At 38.3% G+C, this 21,296-nt stretch overlaps 1 protein-coding gene across 3 annotated transcripts in view; it reads left to right on the forward strand.

Annotated features, from left to right (window-relative positions):
- The first annotated feature begins 440 nt into the window (after window positions 1-440).
- The window catches only part of BTC (betacellulin), a 50,767-nt gene continuing 29,911 nt past the window's right edge, over window positions 441-21,296 (forward strand). For 2 of the 3 annotated variants that reach the window (XM_025386039.1, XM_025386042.1), the window contains exon 1: window positions 441-865. In XM_025386039.1, coding sequence (XP_025241824.1) covers window positions 802-865 — 64 coding nt within the window. In that variant the 5' untranslated portion in view covers window positions 441-801. The remainder of the gene's footprint in view (window positions 866-21,296) is intronic. The other variant, XM_025386041.1, reaches the window with a different exon arrangement.

Raw genomic sequence — 21,296 nt, forward strand, 5'->3', positions numbered from 1 at the left:
AGCGATCCTCCCGCCTCAGCCTCAGGGAATAGATGGGACTGCGGGTGCACATCACCATGCCCGGCTATTAATTTACCTTTGTTTTTTTTGTAGAGACGAGGTTTCGCTATGGCTTCAAGACTTTAAAAGGCAACAATGACTCTTTTGAAATTGCCTGCATTATCAAATGCCTGAAGTCAACCACAATGAATGGTGACTATGGTTTCTCCATGACACTAGCAATCCTCTGAAATAAAGGAAGTTAGAATTCCAGAACACCTCTGGGTCTCTGACTCTTCCTCAGTGGCTTCCAGGAGTTTAGGTCAGCCTGCAGGCCCGACGGGCACCCCCGACACCCCTCCACACGGATTCTTTACATCTCCCTCCCTACCTTGTTTACGCTCTAAGGGGGAGGGAAATGAACAGTCAGTCAGGTGAGACCCAGCAGGGGGAGTGGTGAGCTGGTCCGAGGGCAGCCCGAATATGTCCCTGGGTGTGGGTATGGGTGTGGGGCAATTTGGGTGGGAGCAGCGTGGAGGCTCCCAGGACCAAGTCCTGCGCCTCTTTGGCGGGGTGTGTGCAGGAGGAGCGGGGATAAATAGGAGGCTCCCTCCTCCCGACGACATTCACGGAGCCGGCCGGCCGCCCGCCCTGGGTGTTTCCCTGCCCTGTAGCCAGGGTGCCAGCCTGGGAAGTAGTTTCGTTTCCTTCTGGCTCCGGGATTAGTTTCCAGGCACCCTCTCAGGCGCCCGAGGCCCGGGAAGGGGGCGAAGAAGGAGGGAGACTTGTCTAGGGACTGCCCGGCCCCGCAGAGCGGGTTTGATGGACCGGGCCGCCCCGGGCAGCGGCGCCAGCTCCCTGCCACTGCTCCTGGCCCTTGCCCTGGGTAAGTGGCCGTGCTGGGCACTGGAAACCATCAGGAAAGTCTGGGGCTGGAGTCGCGGGGAGGGTGAACCCTGAACCGAGCTGGCATCTGGACAAGAGGGCGCGCTCGGGCTGGCAGGCGCGGGTTGGAGAACTTTGAAGGCTGGGAGAGCGTGAGGTTAAAGATCTGGCAATTGGGCACCTGGGGCTGCACCTGTTGGAGGCAGTCCCTAGACGCGTGAGGAGGCCCGAGGGCGGAAGCGATTCCGAGGTCCTCGCTGCCAGTGCTGCAAGTAGGCCGCCAGCTGTTGCCTTGTGCACACAGCAGAGGGCCTGGCGGCGCCGGCGAGGTATTCACCGCGGGGAGGCGCTGTGCCCGCGAGTGAGGGCGGGGTGGGGGCGAGCAGGGAAACCCACTAAAGAAGCTCACGTGGGAGTATAGACCAAGAAGCATATCCTGCAGGAGGCAGAAGAACGGGAACTCTTTGACTGGAGGTGTGATCACCTGGCGTTAGGGAACAGTGCCAGCAGGAGGAGAACTGGCAGGATGCCTGGAGCCCTCCAGAGGGTCTCTCCTGCCTCCTTAGGAGTCAGAACTGACAGAGCAGAGCTAGAACTTCAGATGCCGCTGGAAGCAGGCCTCCCCTTCCCCTCCCCCGAGGAAAGGTAATGAGAAGGCTTCTAGGTAGGAAAAATCCCAACTTCTCAAAGTATACTCTCTGCATCATGGTCATTTTGCGGGGCAGGGAAGGGAACCCAGTGACATTTTCTAATCTTAGCTGGGCTGTAGACATATCTGGGTTTGGAGCATTTATGTGGTAGGAGGAGAGTCTCCACAGCTGAAGTGTCACCACGATATCACTCCTACCCTCAAGCCTGGGAAGGGGACACCACAAATGAAAAAGAATGGGAATTCCTCTTATGGAGGAAAAAGAGGGGGAGCCTAAATGAAAACTTTCATTTGACTGTGTCCTTAGAGTAAGAGAGGTGGCTAAAAAGGTACAGTGAACTTGGTTGGAGGTGGATCAGACTTAGGACCAAGGTTAGAGAAAATAAACTTATTTAACAAACCCTGAAGGGGAAGGAGTCAGTAGCAATTTAGTGGTAGAGTGAATGTGTACATTCATGAAGAAGAGCAATGGGGCTGAAACTTAACCGCAGAAATCGTCCTGATGCTTTTGCCAGCATTGCTTGCATGTAGCTGACATTCTCTTCCTCCACCATGTCTAAACTGTACAACAATCAAAGTATTCCCTGAGAATCTGTCATAGTCAGCAAGGTGCTGAGGTATGTAGGAATGGAGGTGGGGAACGGGCTCATGAGATTCCTAAAATAAAACATGATTCCTGCCCTAGAACTTACACTGAATTTGGAAATGCAAGCCCAGCAGTGTAACCTGTGGAAAAATTCATGAAATCAGAAAAGGGAGAGAGAGGTCAGCAGTGGGGCCTGAAATAGTGGGGAAAGGCTGAATGGAGGGCACCAATGCGTGCCTTGAGGCTTGGGTAGAGTTTGCAATAGTAGAGAGGAAAGAGGGAACAGAGACCAGGAAGAAAGCATTAGTGAAGGGTTGGTGATGTGAATGAGCATGCTTTACTAGAAAGAGTAGAATTTCTGAGAGGCAGACACATTATGAAGAACTGAAAAAGCCAGATTAGAATATTTGGAAAAGAATCAATAAGCTGTTACACACACACACCATCACAGGGCTTGACTAGGGAGTGATATGATGCAAACAATGATTTAAAGGTGATAAATCTGGCAGTGAGGTGCAGTATAGGAAGGGGGTGGTGCCTGTGGGCCAGAGGACCTGATTGTCTCATAGGTGTAATATGGGCATGAGCTAACTGGGGCCTAAATTAGGGTGATGTTTTAGCAGAAGTGTCATAGTAGAAATGACTATTTAAAGTCGATGGACATTCTTTCCCCTTTACTATCACACAATATTTTCTTCTCAAAACTTGTCAAAAGACAGAAATGAAAAACAAAAAGCAAAACTCTAATTTAGTGCTATTGTACACTCAGGGTAACCTAAATGTACAACCCTCCTGTTAAATGATTGGCTTGGGAAATTGAATTTGGTCTCTAGATCCCCTTAAAGCTCTACTTCTTGCAGAATGCCAAAGGATGTAATTTTTTGGCATCACTGTTTCCATTAAGTGGTCCTATTTCTGTCACACACACTTTACTTTGAAGTCCCTTTCCTAAATTATGTCACGTGTTGTTCCATTGACTTTTTGAAAACAATGTGAGCAATAAGATGCATGAGGCACTGGTGTGTATGTGTGTGTGTGTGTGTGTGTGAGAGAGAGAGATGGTGGAAATGCGATGAGAGTGGGCATTGAGCAGACATGAGCCCTGGTTCCAGTTCTGCCATTTCATGACTCTAAGATGTCTGTAAGTTACAGCTTTCTGGGCATTGTTTTTCTCATTTGTAAAATGAAGAGGTTTCGTTAGATGGTGTTGCCCTTTCCATGTTACATTCTTTTCAAAAAGTAAACAAAACAACATGTGATGTAAATTAGATATGGCTTATGTTTATTATAAATGTAGATGCTCCTTAAATACATCTGGCATTTAGTAGATGGATCTTTACAGGATAACTTCCATTCTAACATATGCAAATTGTATACTACTTTCTTTAGGAAATTTTATAAAGACAGAAGTGAGTTTGGAGATATAAAAAGAAGGTACACTATAAGCAGATTATATGGTACAAATACATTTAATATAAATATAAATTATATGTTTATGTGTTATTGATATTCTTTATATGCATTAATTTGGTTTTATTTTCTAAAACCATTTAAAGGTGTTTTCTAAGTCAGTAGAGATCCTGAGCCATTTAATCTTACTTTCTCAAAAAATGAGATTTTCCAAAAAGGGCTCATGTTTCTCTACTGTATTTTCTCTTTCTTTCTTTCTTTTTCTTTTTCTTTTTCTTTTTTCTTTTTCTTTTTCTTTTTTTTTTTTGAGACAGAGTCTCACTCTTTTGCTCAGGCTCAGGTACAGTGGCATGATCTCTCAGCTCACTGCAACCTCCTGTCTCAGTCTCTCCAGTAGCTGGGACAACAGGCACTCGCCACCACACCCGGCTAATTTTTGTATTTTTTGAAGAGATGGGATTTTGCCATGTTGGCCAGGCTGGTCTTAAACTCCTGGTCTCAAGAGATCTTAGCAGATAAATATTTGTTGCTGAATTAGGTAGGGAGAGATAGGACATTCAAGTGCAGAATGTCCTATCTAGGGAGACATAGGACACTCAAGTGCAGAGATGTCACATTGCTTATAACAGGAAAAACCAATACTGGAAACCAGTTCTTTTGACTTATTTAAAAAGCACGTAAGCTCATCCTAGCTGTCTCCTACACCTTTGCTTCCCCTATTGCCTACCCACACATCTGTGCCATCCCTGGCTCTGGCTATTCTCTGGCAGATTCTTGGCCTCCTGGCTCTTCCTTGCTTCCAGGAAACCCTGCTTCTCCTAGCCCAGGGCCAGGCTAGCCTGGCTGATAATGTTCAGTTGGTATTGGTCAGACCAGGTGCTTTATTTTGGACTGTGTCTGGCCTGTGTCAGTCTGGACATCCTAGTCTAATTCTATCCTTGAACATGTGGGTGACTCCTGTATATTCTCTAGTCTGCTTAGAGCACCAACACCTAGGGGATACTCCTTTGGGCAGATGGAGAAGCGGTGACATTGCTTCATAGTCTCCCTGATAGAACCCACATGGTAATTACTGAAAATTGGTAAAAAGAGCATATCTTGAGGCAGGGTCATGTAGTGGTCAAACCTGTAGACTTTCAACCAGACCTTTGGGGCATGGCCCCCTGGTGCTGTGACTTGCTGGCTCTGAAACTTCGGGTAAGTCTCTTAAACCTACTTGGCCCAGTTTCCTCACCTGTAAAACCTAATAGTAATAGGACCAATGCAATTATGTGAAGTAAATGCATTACTATGTAAAGCACTTAAAATGTGCCCAAAACATAGAATAAGCATGAGTTGTTATAATAGACAGTAGGAAATCATTAATTGTTATCAATACCTCTTAAAATTTTTTGACATTTTGATTCTGGATACTTCCTGAATGTCATCAGGTTCTACTAATTAATGGGAAGACTTTTTGTTGCCTTCATTTCTCAAATTCCTGCTCCCACTAGTTATGAAATAGGTAATAGATAAAAATCCTCAAAAAAAGTTTTATTTTGACTGGTTTTGTTAAAAAGGAACAAATGTAAAAAATAAAGCTGCAAAAGGAAAATGCATATCTACTCTTGAAAAAATAAATGCCTCTACAGATTCTTCTTCCCCTGCCAATTTTGATCCTAATTTTATGCAGTGAAGAGCTTTACTGCACTTGCCTAGCATTGATATCAGACAAAAAAGTTAGACTGCATTAGCAGAGTAAAATAAAATATTTAGAAGGTAATTTTAATATTTTAGGAAATCTCATCAAAATTGGGTTGTCAGATTTATTTGAATTATATAAGTAATTGCCTTAATTAAAGAGAAATAAAACTGTCATTTTAGAAGAATAGATGATGATGCAATGCCAAAAGTTGTTTCCATATGTAAGAAAAATACATTAATTTAGCAAAGTTTTCTTAGGACAAAATAATTTCTTCAGATGCTTAAGAACAGATAGCCGTGCATAAATGTTGTTATTCTATAATGGTTGCCTTGTAACATTGAGAAAGTTGCTTAAACTCCTTTTGTGTAATTCTCTCACCTATAGAATTTTAATAAAGGTAACTATCATTTAGAGACACAGAATTATTTTGAGGATAAAATGAGAAAATGCAGGAAAAGATTTTAGAAGAATAATTGGCAGGTGATATTCACTGTATTATTACTATTTTACCTTTGTGAATATTCAGATAACTTTTCAATTATTTCATGGGTATTTGTCTAAAAAGAACTGGAATCAGTGTTTATTAAGCCAATTGGAGTGTTAGAGTTTGTACTTTGATCAAAGAAAACTGCCATAATAGTCAACACTGGAGGCAAGCAAAGGAAAATAGGGCAGGAATTTGCCCACCATGGCCACGCTTTCAAAAGTGCTTTGAATTGTTTCCTTAGAATGTAAGCTCCATGACAGCAGGGGTTGTTTACAGTTAGAGCCCAGTCCCTATGTATATAGTAGGTGCTCAATAAATACTGGTTGAATGAATGAATCTCAGTGGAGATAGTCCAGGAAGTCCTTCTAGGTCAGTGGCTTCTCAGAGTGTATCACGAAGATGTTGATGTGAACTCTTCTGTTTCCTCACATACACAGTCACATCCACTCCCTCTCTCCCCGACACACACATTCCTAGTTTTGATAATCAGAATGTAAGAACCTTTCGCTTTCTCCCAGAACTCTTTGTATCCTATCTTTAATGTCTTCAGATTTGCTAACGATGATTTGGTTTTGATACATAGCTCCTTGCTGAGATGGCAGCTGACTCTGGTTTTGCCAAATAGGCTGACCTGGTATGAGTTTTGTTCATGAAAGGTGGTTACTGACTATCGCCATTAGCAAAACATTAACTTAACTAAATGTATAACTCTTTTGCTCATGGCACAGTACTTGGCAGGTTGATGAAAAGTACTATCATTATTTCTAAACATGTGATACTGAGGAAGACAGACCTAAAAGTTTTTACTATTTTAATTTTACTATTTTAAAGTATGTCTAATATTGTTTACAGTGTGTCTAAACTGTATTAAACATTAATGAGAAAAGTCTAAGTGTAAGCTCTTGTCTTTCTAGAAAGACTTACATAGGATAGAAATGTTCATTCCAAATGAAACATTGTATAATAGTTCAATCCTTAAGGAAGTTTAAATTACATAGTACGGATTAAATATTATCTCAGAAAAGGAGAATTTATTACGGGCTGCAGAGATTAGGGGAAAATTCACTAATAGTGACAATTCTTTCTTGGAAGTGGTGAAGGAAAAAATGGGAGAAAAATTAAAAGGTGGACAAATTAACAAATTACTAGTTATCATTTTTTTGTGTAGCAGTAAGTAGACCCAAACATCTCAAACCAAAATTAACTTTGTGCAGTTTTGAAGGAAATAATGTCTGGTTAAGAAAGCACGATCTCCGAAATGAGGGCATTAGTCAGAATCCTGAATTCTTGGTACAGTTCTATCTCTGTAGGATATCCTGGGAATTGGAGGCAGGGGATTTTATAATTTAGACAAATTCATGCTTTTTGTTACAAGTTAGACTTAAAATATTACGTGGTCTCTTATCTGGGGAATTTGTTAAAATACTCTGGAAATACCTAGACTTCCTTTTACCTTATTCCCTACAGCTTGGGGACAAGCTGGCCCCACCTTTTGTGTAAGGTCCAGATGAGTGGTTTACTGGTTTGCTGGTTTGCTTCATGTTTCTTTTTGTGTGTTCCCTAATCATGTATTGCTAGGCTTTCTTAGGTTGAAGATAGCTCATAATCAGGAGGTCCTCCAAGTTCATCTTAGGGTAACAACAGCACCTGGGAAAAAAAAGACTTTACAGATGTGGGAACTAACACTGTGAAAGATTAAGTAGCTTCCCTAAAACATAGTATATGCTTAGAACTCAAATTCTGATCTTCATGACTCCGCATGTGCTTTCAACCCTACCGTGTCCTGCTTTTATGCTTATTGATCTTAGGCTGTGCCAGACCCCAGCTGATACTGGATCTGCAAAGAATGATACAAAAGTTGGTCAAGAATGCTCTCAAGTCAAATTTAAGAGGAAAGTAATTTGATTAAAATTCATATGTTTTATATTGCTCAAGATGGCTAGCCTTTCCAGGCATATTTATACCTTAAAAAAAGAAATCTTAGTATTTCAACGGTATATCTAATTGTTATAATTTAAAGAAACAGTGAAATACTTTTTTAGATGGTTGGAGGGAGATGCAATATTTAATCTTAATTCACATCAATTAAACAAGGTCAAATAACCATGAAATACTTTCATTTATTCTCTACATTTTCTTTCCTGAGGATATGTAGTATATTACTTACCTGACTCATAGACTAGAGGTATTAATTACAAAATGGGTATGGGAAGTTTAACAGTATTCATATTCAGTTGCCTTGTTTCAAAGTGATGAGCTAGTTGCATAACAGGATGAATTACTAATATAACATTTTCCTCTTTGCAAGACTGTGGATTTATTCACTTGTTTAACTATTTAGTTTTGAAGAGTTACATAAGGAGTGCCTGACCCATAGTAGGACCTCAAAACGTATTAATTAAATGAATGAATGAATGTAAGTGGCTATTGGTAGAAGATGCCCAGTCAGTAAAATGACAACAGGTTAAGTAAAAAAAAAAATTTGTATTTCTTGTTGGCAAAACACTGACCCCAGATTCAGAGATGTGGTAGAAGGACAGGTTTATCCATCCCTTGTTATATGGGACTTGCTGCTAGCAGTGCTAGAGATTCTTTCACAAAAGGACTTTTCTTTTTCATGTAGCATTTCTTCTATTTCTTATGTTTTGTATTGAGGATTCAGACTGCTACATGTTTGGTTCAGGGCAGATTTTACTGGTCAAAATGTAAACTTTAAAAATAAGTGTCTAAGTTGGGGAGGGAAGGGCAATGGACTCAGGGCACTCTCCAGTGGTTTATTTAAAATTACTCTTGAATTCTGTAAGATGTCAGATGATATTTCTCTCTTGTGTGATTACAATTGTTTTGAACAGAAATGGTTTTCATGAATGGTGAATAATCAAGTTGTTGTATTCATGGGTTTATGTTTAGCTTTAAACAGAAAAACAAACTTCTGGTGGCTCCTATAGAAATAGAAATAGCTTTGCTTTGGAGGCTGACTGCAGCCTGAATTGTTAGTGTTGAGAATCCCTAACTTATTTAGTATTATATATAAAGATTTCATAACAATCAAATGTCTGAATTTTTTAGTAGTTAAATTTAGGCACATTACACACGGATCTTTGTTCTCTACTCTTTGGAGTGAGCTGCAAAGTCCAGGCCATCCTAGAATAGGTGAGGACCACTTCCCTCTGTCTTCTAGTGCAGAAAGCCTGTAGCACCACCAGGAAATTGTCATCAGAGCTGAATTAAGCACTTTCAGGACACTTACACTTGACTTGTTCACGATCACTTTCCTACTGAAATGCCATCTGGGTTTCTGACACTCAACTGGTCTCATCTCTTAGGGTGACAGACACAGGATGTTACTACATATTCAGGTATCTCCTTGACCTTCTCTATAGAGTATCAATGTAGTTACTTACATTTTGGGGAAGTTTATAATTGTAAAAGCATTTTGCTACCCATTATCTCATTTGATCTTCACAATAAAAATAATAGCAGAACAGTTGTGTATTATGTGAGAGGCACTGTTCTAAGAGCATAATAATTCATTTCATCCACATAACATTTATCTAACACAGGAGCTAGGTTGATATCATTATTATTCCAATTTATAGAGTAGGATATGAAACACAAAGGGATTAAGCAACTTGCCAAGGTTCTGGCTCTAGGAGAACTATGTGTGTGAGGTGATAGTTTTTTCTTAGTCCTGATAAATTTACCACAGTGATATGAGATGATAACATTAGAGGAAGCTGAAAGTGGGTAAAGGGTGTGTGTGAATTCCCTGCACTTTGCAACTTTTCTGTAAGTATAAAATTGTTCCAAAATAAAAAGTTTATTCCAAAAAAAAGATACTGCAGGAAATTCCAATTACTAGCCAGTTTAGCTATTCACCTGCTTAGAAAATAGGACTTGATACATCAAAAAATCTAGAAAGATCTCAAGTTAACACCCTAACATTACAACTAGAAAAACTAGAGAACCAAGAGCAAACAAACCCCAAAGCTAGCAGAAGACAAAAAATACTCAAGATCAGAGCTGAGCTGAAGGAGATAGAGACATGCAAAACCCTTCAAGAAATCAATACATCCAGAAACTGTTTTTTGAAAAAATTAATAAAATAGCTAGCTAGACTAATAAAGAAGAAAAGAGAGAAGAATCAAATAAACACAATCAGAAATGATAAGGGGGATATCATCACTGACCTACAGAAATACACACAAACATCAGAGAATACTATAAACACCTCTATGAACATAAACTAGAAAATCTAAGATAAATGGATAAATTCCTGGAAACATACACCTTCCCAAGACTAAATCAGGAAGAAATTGAATCCCTGAACAGACCAATAATGAATTCTGAAACTGAAGAAGTAATAAATAGCCTACCAACCAAAAAAAGCCCAGGACCTGACAGATTCATGGCTGAATTCTACCAGACGTACAAAGACGACTTGGTATCATTTCAACTGAAACTATTCCAAAAAATTAAAAAGGAGGGATTACTTCCTAACTCATTCTATGAAGCCAGTATCATCCTGATACCAAAATGTGGCAGAGATACAAAAACAAAAAAAGAAAACTTCAGGCCAATATCTTTGATGAACATCTATGCAAAAATCAACAAAAAACTGGCAAACCAAATCCAGCAGCACATCAAAAAGCTTATCCACGACAACCAAGTTGGCTTCAACTCTGGGATGCAAGGTTGGTTCAACATATGCAAATCAATAAACGTGATTCATCATATAAACAGAACTAAAGACAAAAATCACATGCTTATCTCAATAGATGCAGAAAAGGCCTTTGATAAAATTCAACATCCCTTCGTGTTAAAAACTCAATAAACTATGTATTGAAAGAACATACGTCAAAATAGTAAGAGCCATATACGACAAACCCACAGCCAGTATCATACTGAATGGGCAAAAGCTGCAAGCATTCCCCTCAGAAAGCAGCACAAGACAAGGATGCCATCTCTCACCACTCCTACTCAACATAGCATTGGATATTCTGGCCAGAGAAAGAAATAAAGCATATGCAAGTAGGAAGAGAGAAAGTTGAATTATCTTTGTTTGCAGATGACAAGATCCTATATGTAGAAAACCCCATCATCTCAGACCAAAAGCTTATTAAGCTGATAAGCAAATTCAGCAGGCTCAGGTTACAAAATCAATGTGCAAAAATTCCTAGGATTCTTTTTTTTTTTTTGAGAGGGAATCTCACTGTGTCAACAACCAGGCTGGAGTGCAGTGGCACTATCTCGGCTCACTGCAACCTCTACCTCCCAGGTTCAAGCAATTCTCCTGCCTCAGCCTCCAGAGTAGCTGGGATTGTAGGTGCCCGCCACCATACCCAGCTAATTTTTGTATTTTAGTAGAGACAGGTTTTCATCATGTTGGCCAGGCTGGTCTTGAACTCCTGACCTCAAGTGATCCATGTGCCTTGGCCTCCCCAAGTGCAGGGATTACAGGAGTGAGCCACCACGCCAGCCTAATCCCTAGCATTCATCATATACACCGATAAGAGTGAAGCCAAGAGCCAAATCAGGAATGAACTCCCATTCACAATTGCTACAAAAAGAATAAAATACCTGGAAATATAACTAACAAGGGAAGTGAAGGACCTCTTTAGGTGGAACTGCAAATCACTGCTCAAAGAAGTCAGAGAGGACACAAATGGGAAAAAATTGCATGCTCATGGACAGGAGGAATCAGTATCATGACAATGGTCATACTGCCCAATGTAATTTATAGATTAAATGCTATTCCCATTAAACTACCATTGACATTCTTCACAGAATTAGAAAAAACTATTTTAAAATTCGTATGGTACCAAAAAAAAAAAAAAAAAAAAAGAGAGAGAGCCAAATAGCCCCAAGATATTCCTAAACAAAAAGTACAAAGCTGGAGGCATCATTCTACCCAACTTCAAACTATACTGCAAGGCTACAGTAACCCAAACAGTATGGTACTGGTACAAGAACAGACACAGAGACCAATGGAAGAGAATAGGGAGCTCAGAGATAAAACTGCACAGATACAACCATCTGATCCTCAACAAACCTGACAAAAACAAGCAATGGAGAATGGATTTCTTATTTAATAAATGGTGCTGGGAGAACTGGCTAGTCATATGTAGAAAATTGAAACTGGACCCCTTCTTTACACTATATACAAAAAATAACTCAAGATGGATTAAATACTTAAATGTGAAACCCAAAACTATAAAAACCCTAGAAGAAAATCTAGGCAATACCATTCAGGACATTGGCATGGACAAAGATTTCGTGACAAAAACACCAAAAGCAATTGCAACGAAAGCAAAAATTGACAAATGGGATCTAATTAAACTAAAGAACTTCTGCACAGCAATAGAAACTATTATCAGACTGAACAGACAACCTGCAGAATGGGAGAAAAATTTTGCAATCTATCAATCTGACAAAGGTCCAATATCCAGAATCTACAAGGAACTTAAGCAAATTTACAAGAAGAAAACAAACAACTCTATTAAAAATGGGAAAAGGACATGAACAGGCCCTTCTCAAAAGACATACACGTGGCCAAGAAACACATGAAAAAAAGCTCAACATCACTGATCATTAGAGAAATGCGAATCAAAACCATGATGAGATACCATTTTCACACCAGTCAGATTGGCTATTATTAAGAAGTCAAAAAACTACAGATGTTGGTGGAGTTTCAGAGAAAAAGGAATGCTTTCACACTGTTGTTGGGAGTGTAAACTAGTTTAACCATTGTGGAAGACAGTCTGGCTCTCCCTCAAAGACCTAGAGGCAGAACTATCATTTAACCCAGCAATCCCATTACTGGTTATATACCCGAAGGAATATAAATTATTCTACTATAAAGATACATGCGTGCATATGTTCAGTGCAGCAGTATTCACAATAGCAAAGATATGGAATCAGCCTAAATGCCCATCAATGATAGACTGGATAAATAAAATGTGGTACATATACACCATGGAATACTATGCAGCCATAAAAAGGAATGAGATCATGTCCTTCGCATAGACATGAAAAAGTTGGAAGCCATTATCTTCAGCAAACTAATGCAGGAAAAGAAGACCAAACACCATCATTCCCACTTATAAGCGGGGGCTGAATGATGTGAACACAAGGACACATGGTGAGTAACAACGCACACCGGGGTCTGTTGGGAGATAGGGAGAGCATCAGGAAGAATAGATAATGGATGTTGAGCTTAATATCTAGGTGATGGGATGATGTGTGTAGCAAACCACTGTGGTACATGTTTACCTATGTAACAAACCTGCATATCCTGCACATGTACCCGTGAATCTAAAATGAAAGAAAGAAAATAGGGCTGGAAATACACCTGAATCATTTTACTGATTATAATTTCAGGGTCTAGCACAGTGCATGCATGCAATAAATCTTCAGTAAATGTTTGATCAAATATTGATTCCATGCATGTTTTGTGAGACTATGCGACATTACAAAAATGAAAATGACTTTGACTTTTTTGGTCATGTCTGTGACGGAGACAAAGTCATAAAGACGGAAAGCAGAATGGGAGCTCGGAGGAGGGGCAAGTAGGGAGTTATTATTTAATGGGCATAGAGTTTTAGTTTTACAAGATGAAAAGAATTCTGGAGCTACATGGTGGTGATGGTTGCACAGTGTGGATGTATTTAATGATAACTTTAAAAAGGTTAGGATAATAAATTTTTTGTTATATGTATTTTACCATGACAAAAAAGTGGAAAAAAAAAGACAGAGGTAGATTATTTGTGGCACACATATTTATGGTGTGGGAGTCAGCAAAAGAGCTGGTGAAGTTGAGTAAAAAGGAGAGGATAAGTAGGAAGCCAAGAATGGGGGTGGATTTTAGATGGAAGATTTGGGAAAGTCAACCATATCAAATACTCTAATGTGGATGTGAAGGAGGATGAGGCTAAAGAAGAGGCCACTCTTGAGTGAGCTATGAGGAAATGATTGGTGCTCTTGAAAGACAAGGGACAAGAGATTATTGGTAACTGAAGCCACACACACACACACACACACACACACACACACGTGACTGAGAGAATAGAAATTGGGGTTGTGGATGGAAAAGAGACAAGATTTGGCTTATGAGAATCGACTTCAAATATGCGAAAAGTCATTTCAACCAAGGGTTTCCCCTGTATAGTTCAGAGAATAATGAAGAATACAGCTTACATTAGTGAACTAAAATTCCAGGAAGGCAGCACTTACCTTCATTTGGAAGAAATTTTTTCCCAAATGGAGCTTTGAAAAAAGTGGAGCCAACTGCCTTGGGATGTGGTGAGCTCCCCCTGCCTGTACACATGTGTGGTCTGGATGGTACATAAATGGAGTTGTGTAAAGGTGATTCTTAAGGTGGGTAGGGAGTGGGCTGTGATCATCAAGTTTTCTTAGGTTCTTATGAGTACAACATGATATTACTGCACTTTGGCAATGTTTTTGAGATTGAAAGATAAAATTTCAGAATAAGAAACTCTCAGTAGATTTCCCTGGGAAGGACAGAAGACACAGGCCACTTGGAACCTGGGAAACCAATAATGAAGAATTTTTAAAAAGACAATTGAGTTTTTCCCCCAAAATTGAATTCAGTAACTGTGTTCTCTTATGGTCCTCATCTTGGAATACAGCACCAATTCTATGCCCCAGGCTTAGTTTTTGCATTAAAGACATTGCATATTTCAGATCTTACCATCTATTAAAATAAGAATGACAGACTAATAGCTTACTATGAAGGGGAAAAATAAAGCACAACTACAATAGGTAAATGACATTGACAAAAATTTCAAATACTGTTACATCAGGAGATAGTTATCTGTAACATTGCCATCCTGTGATGGAAGACTTCTGTGAGGAAAATCCCTGTTCATTTTTAGGTAAAAGACAATCATCAGGTAATGGAGGGTCAGAAGAGTGATTGGAAGTTTGGTTGAGATATGAGATGAGACTACACACAAAATAATAAACTTCACTTCCATTTGCCTTTGCAGAAACATAACAAAGAATACACACGTCACTCAGTGATTTCCACACAGCAGTTGTCTTCACTATCAAATACTTAGTGAGTGGTTTTCTATACTAGTCAGATTCTTAATTGGGAATCTGTCTTTCAGGATGTGGTGGGCAGGCCTTGAGAAGCTTCAACTGGCAATATGTGTTGTGACTATTTCTTAATGAGTCTTCTTTTCATAGGCCACACAACAAAATCAATTGAATTATTTCATAGTCACACCAAACACACCAAGAAGGCCATTGTTTCTTAATACTTTTTTGTATAATTCGTCACTCCAGCTGAACAGCTTTACTCATTGTCTCCCAAAGACACCAAGCTCATTTCAATGTCATTTCCTTTGGTCCTCAGTTTTTAAGTTCTTCTGTGAAACTTTTCTTTCTGATTTCTCCAACTTAACACATTGCCACTTTTTGGAATTCCAATATAATTTATGTTCTAAATACCTGATGCCTAAAATATTCTGCCTAATCTTTGTTTCTTTATATTCCTAGTCTCTGCAAATGGTTTTATTGATAAAGATGATAACAGATTCAATGCTAAGTTGTGTTGGCTTACTTTAACTCATTCAAAGGGTTTAAGTACTGGGGCTTTTTCAGGTTGGGTGAACATCTATTCTGAAATCTTGTGTTCTTTTCTTTACCATTATTAAAGTTTGATGACTATTTCCTCATGGGTCAGAGACCGTGTTATCACTAGATCCAGAAACCAATGCCACAGTTTCACCTCACTTTGCACTTGGATAATCCTCCTTGAAAACAAATTGTCCTTTTTCCTTGGTTCTTTCACCTCCTCTCTTTGAATTACTGTGGAAATTCGGTGAGCCCAAAACTTTTCATTCAAATTGTCACAATGTCTAACTGCCTGGTTTGGCCTTACTATAAAGGAATGGGAATCAAAAAGTCAAATTTTGACAACTGATGGTTTCTGAGAAACTAGCTTCAGGTTATTTTGGAGTTCCTATTAAATGTAGTCGTTCAATCAATTTGTCACAAATTTAATAATGGTAATAGTAAAAAAAAGTGGTGATTTACTGGCAAAGGCATTGTCATGTTGACAGTTTTCAGATACCTGAATTAGTTTGTATATGACAGGTTGTTAAATTACTTTCCCGTCTGGGTTGTAAAAATACAAGATTGTGAAGTACTTTTATGAGTTAAAAACCATATTATCAATCACTTTTAGCCTTTCCTAAACACCAAGATATTATTTCTACCAATTCAGAATAGAGTTTTACGTTGGAGGAAGAAGGAGTTCATATTTTATTTTTCTGAATTTGAATGCACATACACTATTTGTAAAGACCCTCTTCTTTTTTTTTTCTTTGCTCCTGTCTCTGCTTCCCATGTTGGCCCTGGAAACCCCGAAGCCTGTCTTTCAGTTTTAGAGAATAGGCAGTTCTCCAGAAGACATGATTTAAGAGAACTTGGAAAATCCCTCTTTGTCCTGGAAAACTGTTTCCCAGGAGATGTACTGATACCCAAATTGCTCACTGTGTTGGGACACAAATATTGTGCACTTCCTAAGAGTCTTTCAACCATCTTCATTGCCTCTTTGTCAGCTCCTCCCCATGCCAGGTTGCTCCACTTTGAAACTTGGATGTCCCACCATGTCCCAGGGCATGAGTTCTGGCCTCTCAGTCACTAAGGGGTCAGAATTGAGAGAGTTAATACTCAGTGGGGTGTATTTTGTCCAGTAGGAAATTGGTGATGAAAGTGATTGGGTCTGATACATTCTTCCTTCTTTCATTTTTTTTTTTCCAGTGAACTGCTTCAAGGTGTGAGTCTTTTTCTTGAACCATTCATGTGGCCTACGTACTAGTGAACTTGCTGTCTGAGCAAATTTCTGTGTTTCTCTGCATCTCGCTTTGGAACTACACACTGCATGATAGATGCACACGTTTTATTGTCCCTCTTTTTTTTTTTTTCCTTCATTTCCTTTCTTCCTTATTCTCACTACCCCAAGCTTGTAACTCTCAAATAAAGTGGTAATCCCTTAGTCTGTATATCCGGTTCTGCTTTCAAGGAAACCCAGGTTGAGACACTCTAGATTGTAGAGTGTTTTTTTGAGTTAAATAATTTCTCTCTTTGCAGGTCTGCTTTGAAAGCAAATACATTTAGAAAGAAAAATCTGTCCAAGAATTATGTTCTCCTTGGGGCCATGTTAAAGCAGAGTGAGGACAATGGTTTATAGGTAGGCGAAAGACAAGAAGAAGAAAAAGTAGAAAAGGAGTTAACAAAAAAGGAGAAGAACACTGTCACGTTTCGCCCATTTCACAGTTTTCATCTCAGCTAACCACAAACCCAGTGTTAAACAATGTTTTCACTCCCTATTTTTTTTCCAACTCCACATTAGATAGGGTCTCTTTTTGGACTTGGAAATTACTCCGTGTATAGTATGCTTATTTAAAATTCTGTTTTCTTCCTAACAGTGAAGATGTAATAAGAAAGTTCCCCAAATGCTTATTGCTTTTACTCCTAGTGTTGATTTAAACTTAAAAACTTTATTTTTTACAAATTAGAGATATGATTTATGATTCACTTGATTTTTAGTTATTACTCTCTATGATCTGACTTTATCAGCTATATTTGTATTATTGAATCATTTAACCAACCAACTGAATCAGTAATCCCAACTGACATAAATGGTATGCTGAGTCACTGGCCGAACTATTCTGAAAACACAAAGAACTATGCATATAGAAGATGTCATATTTCTATTAATTAGCTGAGGCATATTAACTTCAAATTTTTTTCACAAATTAGAAAGGACATGCAGATAGAAAAGATATAGTTTTGTCTCATTAAGTACATAGGAAAAAGCATACTGTTGAATGTATGCATATGTATGTGTATTCATCTTTCATAGTGTATATCAGAAACATATTTTATACACAGTGAAATCACACTATAAGTGTAGAAATTTGTCAATATCCACTTACGAGGCTGCGAATCTAGTTTCCTACCAGGGTAATTTAAATTTTTGTTCTTTTACTTCTGGTCACTTACAGCTACTATTTTTTGAGCGCTTACCCTGTGCAAGGCATTACCTAGGTTCAAAATTCATAATTTCTACCCTCCACCTCGTTTTAAGCACACAGCTAAATTTTTACCAGGCCATGTAAGTTAGGTATTATGGGCCTCAGTTTACAGAAGAGGACCCTGAAGCTCAGTGGTTGAGAAACTCAATCCTAATTATAAATGTGATGCTTAAAAGGTCCTAGGATTCAAAAACAGCTCCATTGGACCCCAAAGTTGCCTTTTCTCCATTACTCTGCACTGCTTCTCTTTAATATAAATAAAATTATAGTGGCGTGACTATGAAATATTCTTCTAATTTCTGTTTATGTTCATAGGTTGATAAATTCTTCTTTGACTTAAAGCTAGATTTTCTAATGAGACATGGAATGTGATTCTAATCTTAAATGATACGATATGACAAGGAATCACTGGATTTAGTATACATAAGTAGAAGTTTGGAGTGTATCTAGGAAGATGTCCTAAATCATGAGAATATAAATGAATGGACATTTTGTGATATTATATTTATTTTTAAAATACAAAATGCACTTGGCTCTAAAAATGGAAAATTTGGCTCAGAGATGAGGCAAATACAACATACATGACTGTTTAAGTTGGTCATATATGATCTTTTTAAATAGTTGACCCAGCTGGTGTACTACTTACCTCAGCATTAGCAGTGACTTTGAGACAGCGTGTCATGCTCCTTGTCAGGCTGCCTCTTTTTGAATGCTCGTATTGTTTACGCTGACTTCATTTCCCATGCTGACTGATGGGGATAATACTTTTAATACATTCTGTAATATTTAACTTGAGAATCTCAAAATGCATAAAAGTAAATACAGCCATGATTCACTGAAGTAGAATTGGGTTTATTTTCCTTTTGTCTTTAATTTTATGAGTGGAGTTGATGTTTTAAAACTATCCCCAGAAATAGGGACTAATTTCTAGTCACTTAGCAAATGCAGTTAACATTATTTTATTTTGTTTTTATTGCTTTAATGCACTTGAGAAATTCTTCAGGTCATGCAAAGCAGGGAGGTATGGACAATAGGTTGAATGAAAGAATCAGACAGCAAAAAGACTGTGAAATATTTGAATGATAGGTGAAATCTGACCAAAAAAATTTAAAAGGAAAAAGTGTAAAAACCATTTTCTTAAGGTAAAAAAAATGCAACAAAACAGAACTACAGCAATGAAAAAAGAAAACCATAAATACATTGCTTTCCAGCATTATGAAAGATAGAGGAGCTTCATTTTATGGTAAGGAGAATAAAACCCCGGTATTAATGTGACAGGCAAAAAGGGCTGCTATGTTATGGGGAGCTCCCAGTGTGGGGTCTGAAAGCCCCACTTTATTCTATCTTTATCAGACCATGTGGGATGGCACTTTATTTTGACTTTGCATTTAGAACAGGATGACAAGGCTTGTGAGGGGTCTTGATGATACCATAAAATATGATTGAAGGAACCAGGATGTTTAGCCTGAAGAAGTGAAATTCTTTCAGGAAGACTTGATAGCTGGCTTCAAGTATATGAGAATCTGTCAAGGAAAAGAAAGCTTAGACTTATTTTAGGTGACTCCAAGGAGCAGAATAAAATAACAGGAAGGCAAAAAACCAGCTCAATATAAAGAAACATTTAGAGCTTTAGAAGTAGGTGGTTAATTTTTTTGAATGAATGAATGATCATGATTGAAAGAATTGATGAATTGTCTCCTTGAAATGGCATATTTTGGAAGAGATTGTAATTTCTGTGCTGAAATTTTAAATACAGACTTGATGAACTTTCCCAGAGGATGATTTCTGGGGAGTTGAGAGTTAATTGGTGGGAAATTTTAAACTTATAGTTTTTACTAATTCTAAATTTTAACATAACCTATGATCTTTTTGAGTGGAAATCTTACTATGTTTTCTACAGCTGAGTATCATATTTTCCTTCATTTTCTTTAAAATACAATTCATACTTTCCCTGATAAAGATGATTATTTTAATAATGTACGTTCCTTTAAACGTTCTTATTTCACTGGATTTTCAGAATTCTGCTCTTAATCAGCCTTTTCTTTTCACATTGCCTTTATTTTTTTGAGAAGTCTATTCTCATGGAATTAAATTCCAGTTTATTTTCCATGATTCCCTAAAATAGAACCTGTAGCTTGGCTTTGCTCCAAAGTTCTGGATGTACACCTCATCTACTGTCTTCTAGATGAGCCACAGTCATCTCAAAGTCAGTGACCCAAACTGAATTCCTCTCTATACCCAACCTGTTTCCCTTCTGTGTACCTTGTATCTTTGTGATTGGTACCACAATCCAGACAGTTATTCAAGCAGCAGACTCTGGGGTCATCCCAGACTCCTTTTTCCCACTTCCAGTCACCAGGTCTTTCATATTTCATTTATGGCTATCCCCTATAGGCCTTTCTTCTTTTCTGCATACCCGGAGCTACAATCTTGGTTTAGGTGTGTCTGAATCACCCATGCTGATATTAAAGTAGCCTTTTCAAAATGGGAAAAATAAAAAGATGATTCTGTTGCTTCTAACTTAAAACTTTTCAGTGGTCTCAACTTAACTGCATAACAGAATCCCAACTAATCCACATGGCATTTAGGCCTTTTGTTGCCTACTTGCTTGCCAGCCTCCTCTTCCATCACAATCCCTACCCACCCACCAAACAAGCGGGAAAAGTTGTGTTGTTTCATGCCATGTCTTTTAACAAGTTATTCCTTTTGCTTACTACAAGTTCTTCCTCTTTTTTTTTTTTTTTTTTTTGAGAATGCCCTGGTTAACTATGACTTTATTTATCCTTTTCTTAAAAATTAATTATATTTTTAATAAAATGATAAATATACATTTTTTAATTCAAAAAATCAGTACTAAGAGGCTTATAACAATAAATAGCAGATCTTTGCACCATACTTTTCTGCCTCTCTACTAACCACTTTTGACTCTTTTTGATGTTTCTTCTGGTATTCAACTGTTTACTGCAAATCATTTCCTTGTAATGCTACTTCTTGACTTGTCAGGTTTAGACTTTATCTGCTGACCTTATCTTCTCTCATAATTCCAGGACCGATACTCAAAACATTCAAGAACTGGCACAGCACACACTGATTAGTCACAACCAGTTATCCCATATGGTATATGTGGGCTAATTACTTGCCCTGAATTTATGAACATATTTTGTTAAATTATCAATATTGACATTATTATAACCACATAAATATTATCCACTGTTGAAACAATTAACATATTATGATTATTATCTTGTTTACACTTTTTTTTGTTTTTTATAAAAGTTATTAACTGATGCTTTTAAAAATCATTTATTCCTCATTAAGAACTCATGGCAAATCTCAATTTCTCCATGAAGTCTTTGCCACTAGGCAGAGTTGATTCTCTATCCTATTACTTCTGCATTATCATCGTTGTTGTACATATTATGCTGTACCTTAAAGATTTGTGTGTCAGGCCAGGCTTGGTGGCACGTGCCTGTAATCCTGGCAGTTGGGGAGGCTGAGACGGGTGTATCACTTGAGGTCAGGAGTTCAAGACCAGCCTGGTCAACACA

The sequence above is a fragment of the Theropithecus gelada genome, chromosome 5 (genome assembly GCF_003255815.1).
Source record: "Theropithecus gelada isolate Dixy chromosome 5, Tgel_1.0, whole genome shotgun sequence".
Classification (NCBI taxonomy): Eukaryota; Metazoa; Chordata; class Mammalia; order Primates; family Cercopithecidae; genus Theropithecus; species Theropithecus gelada.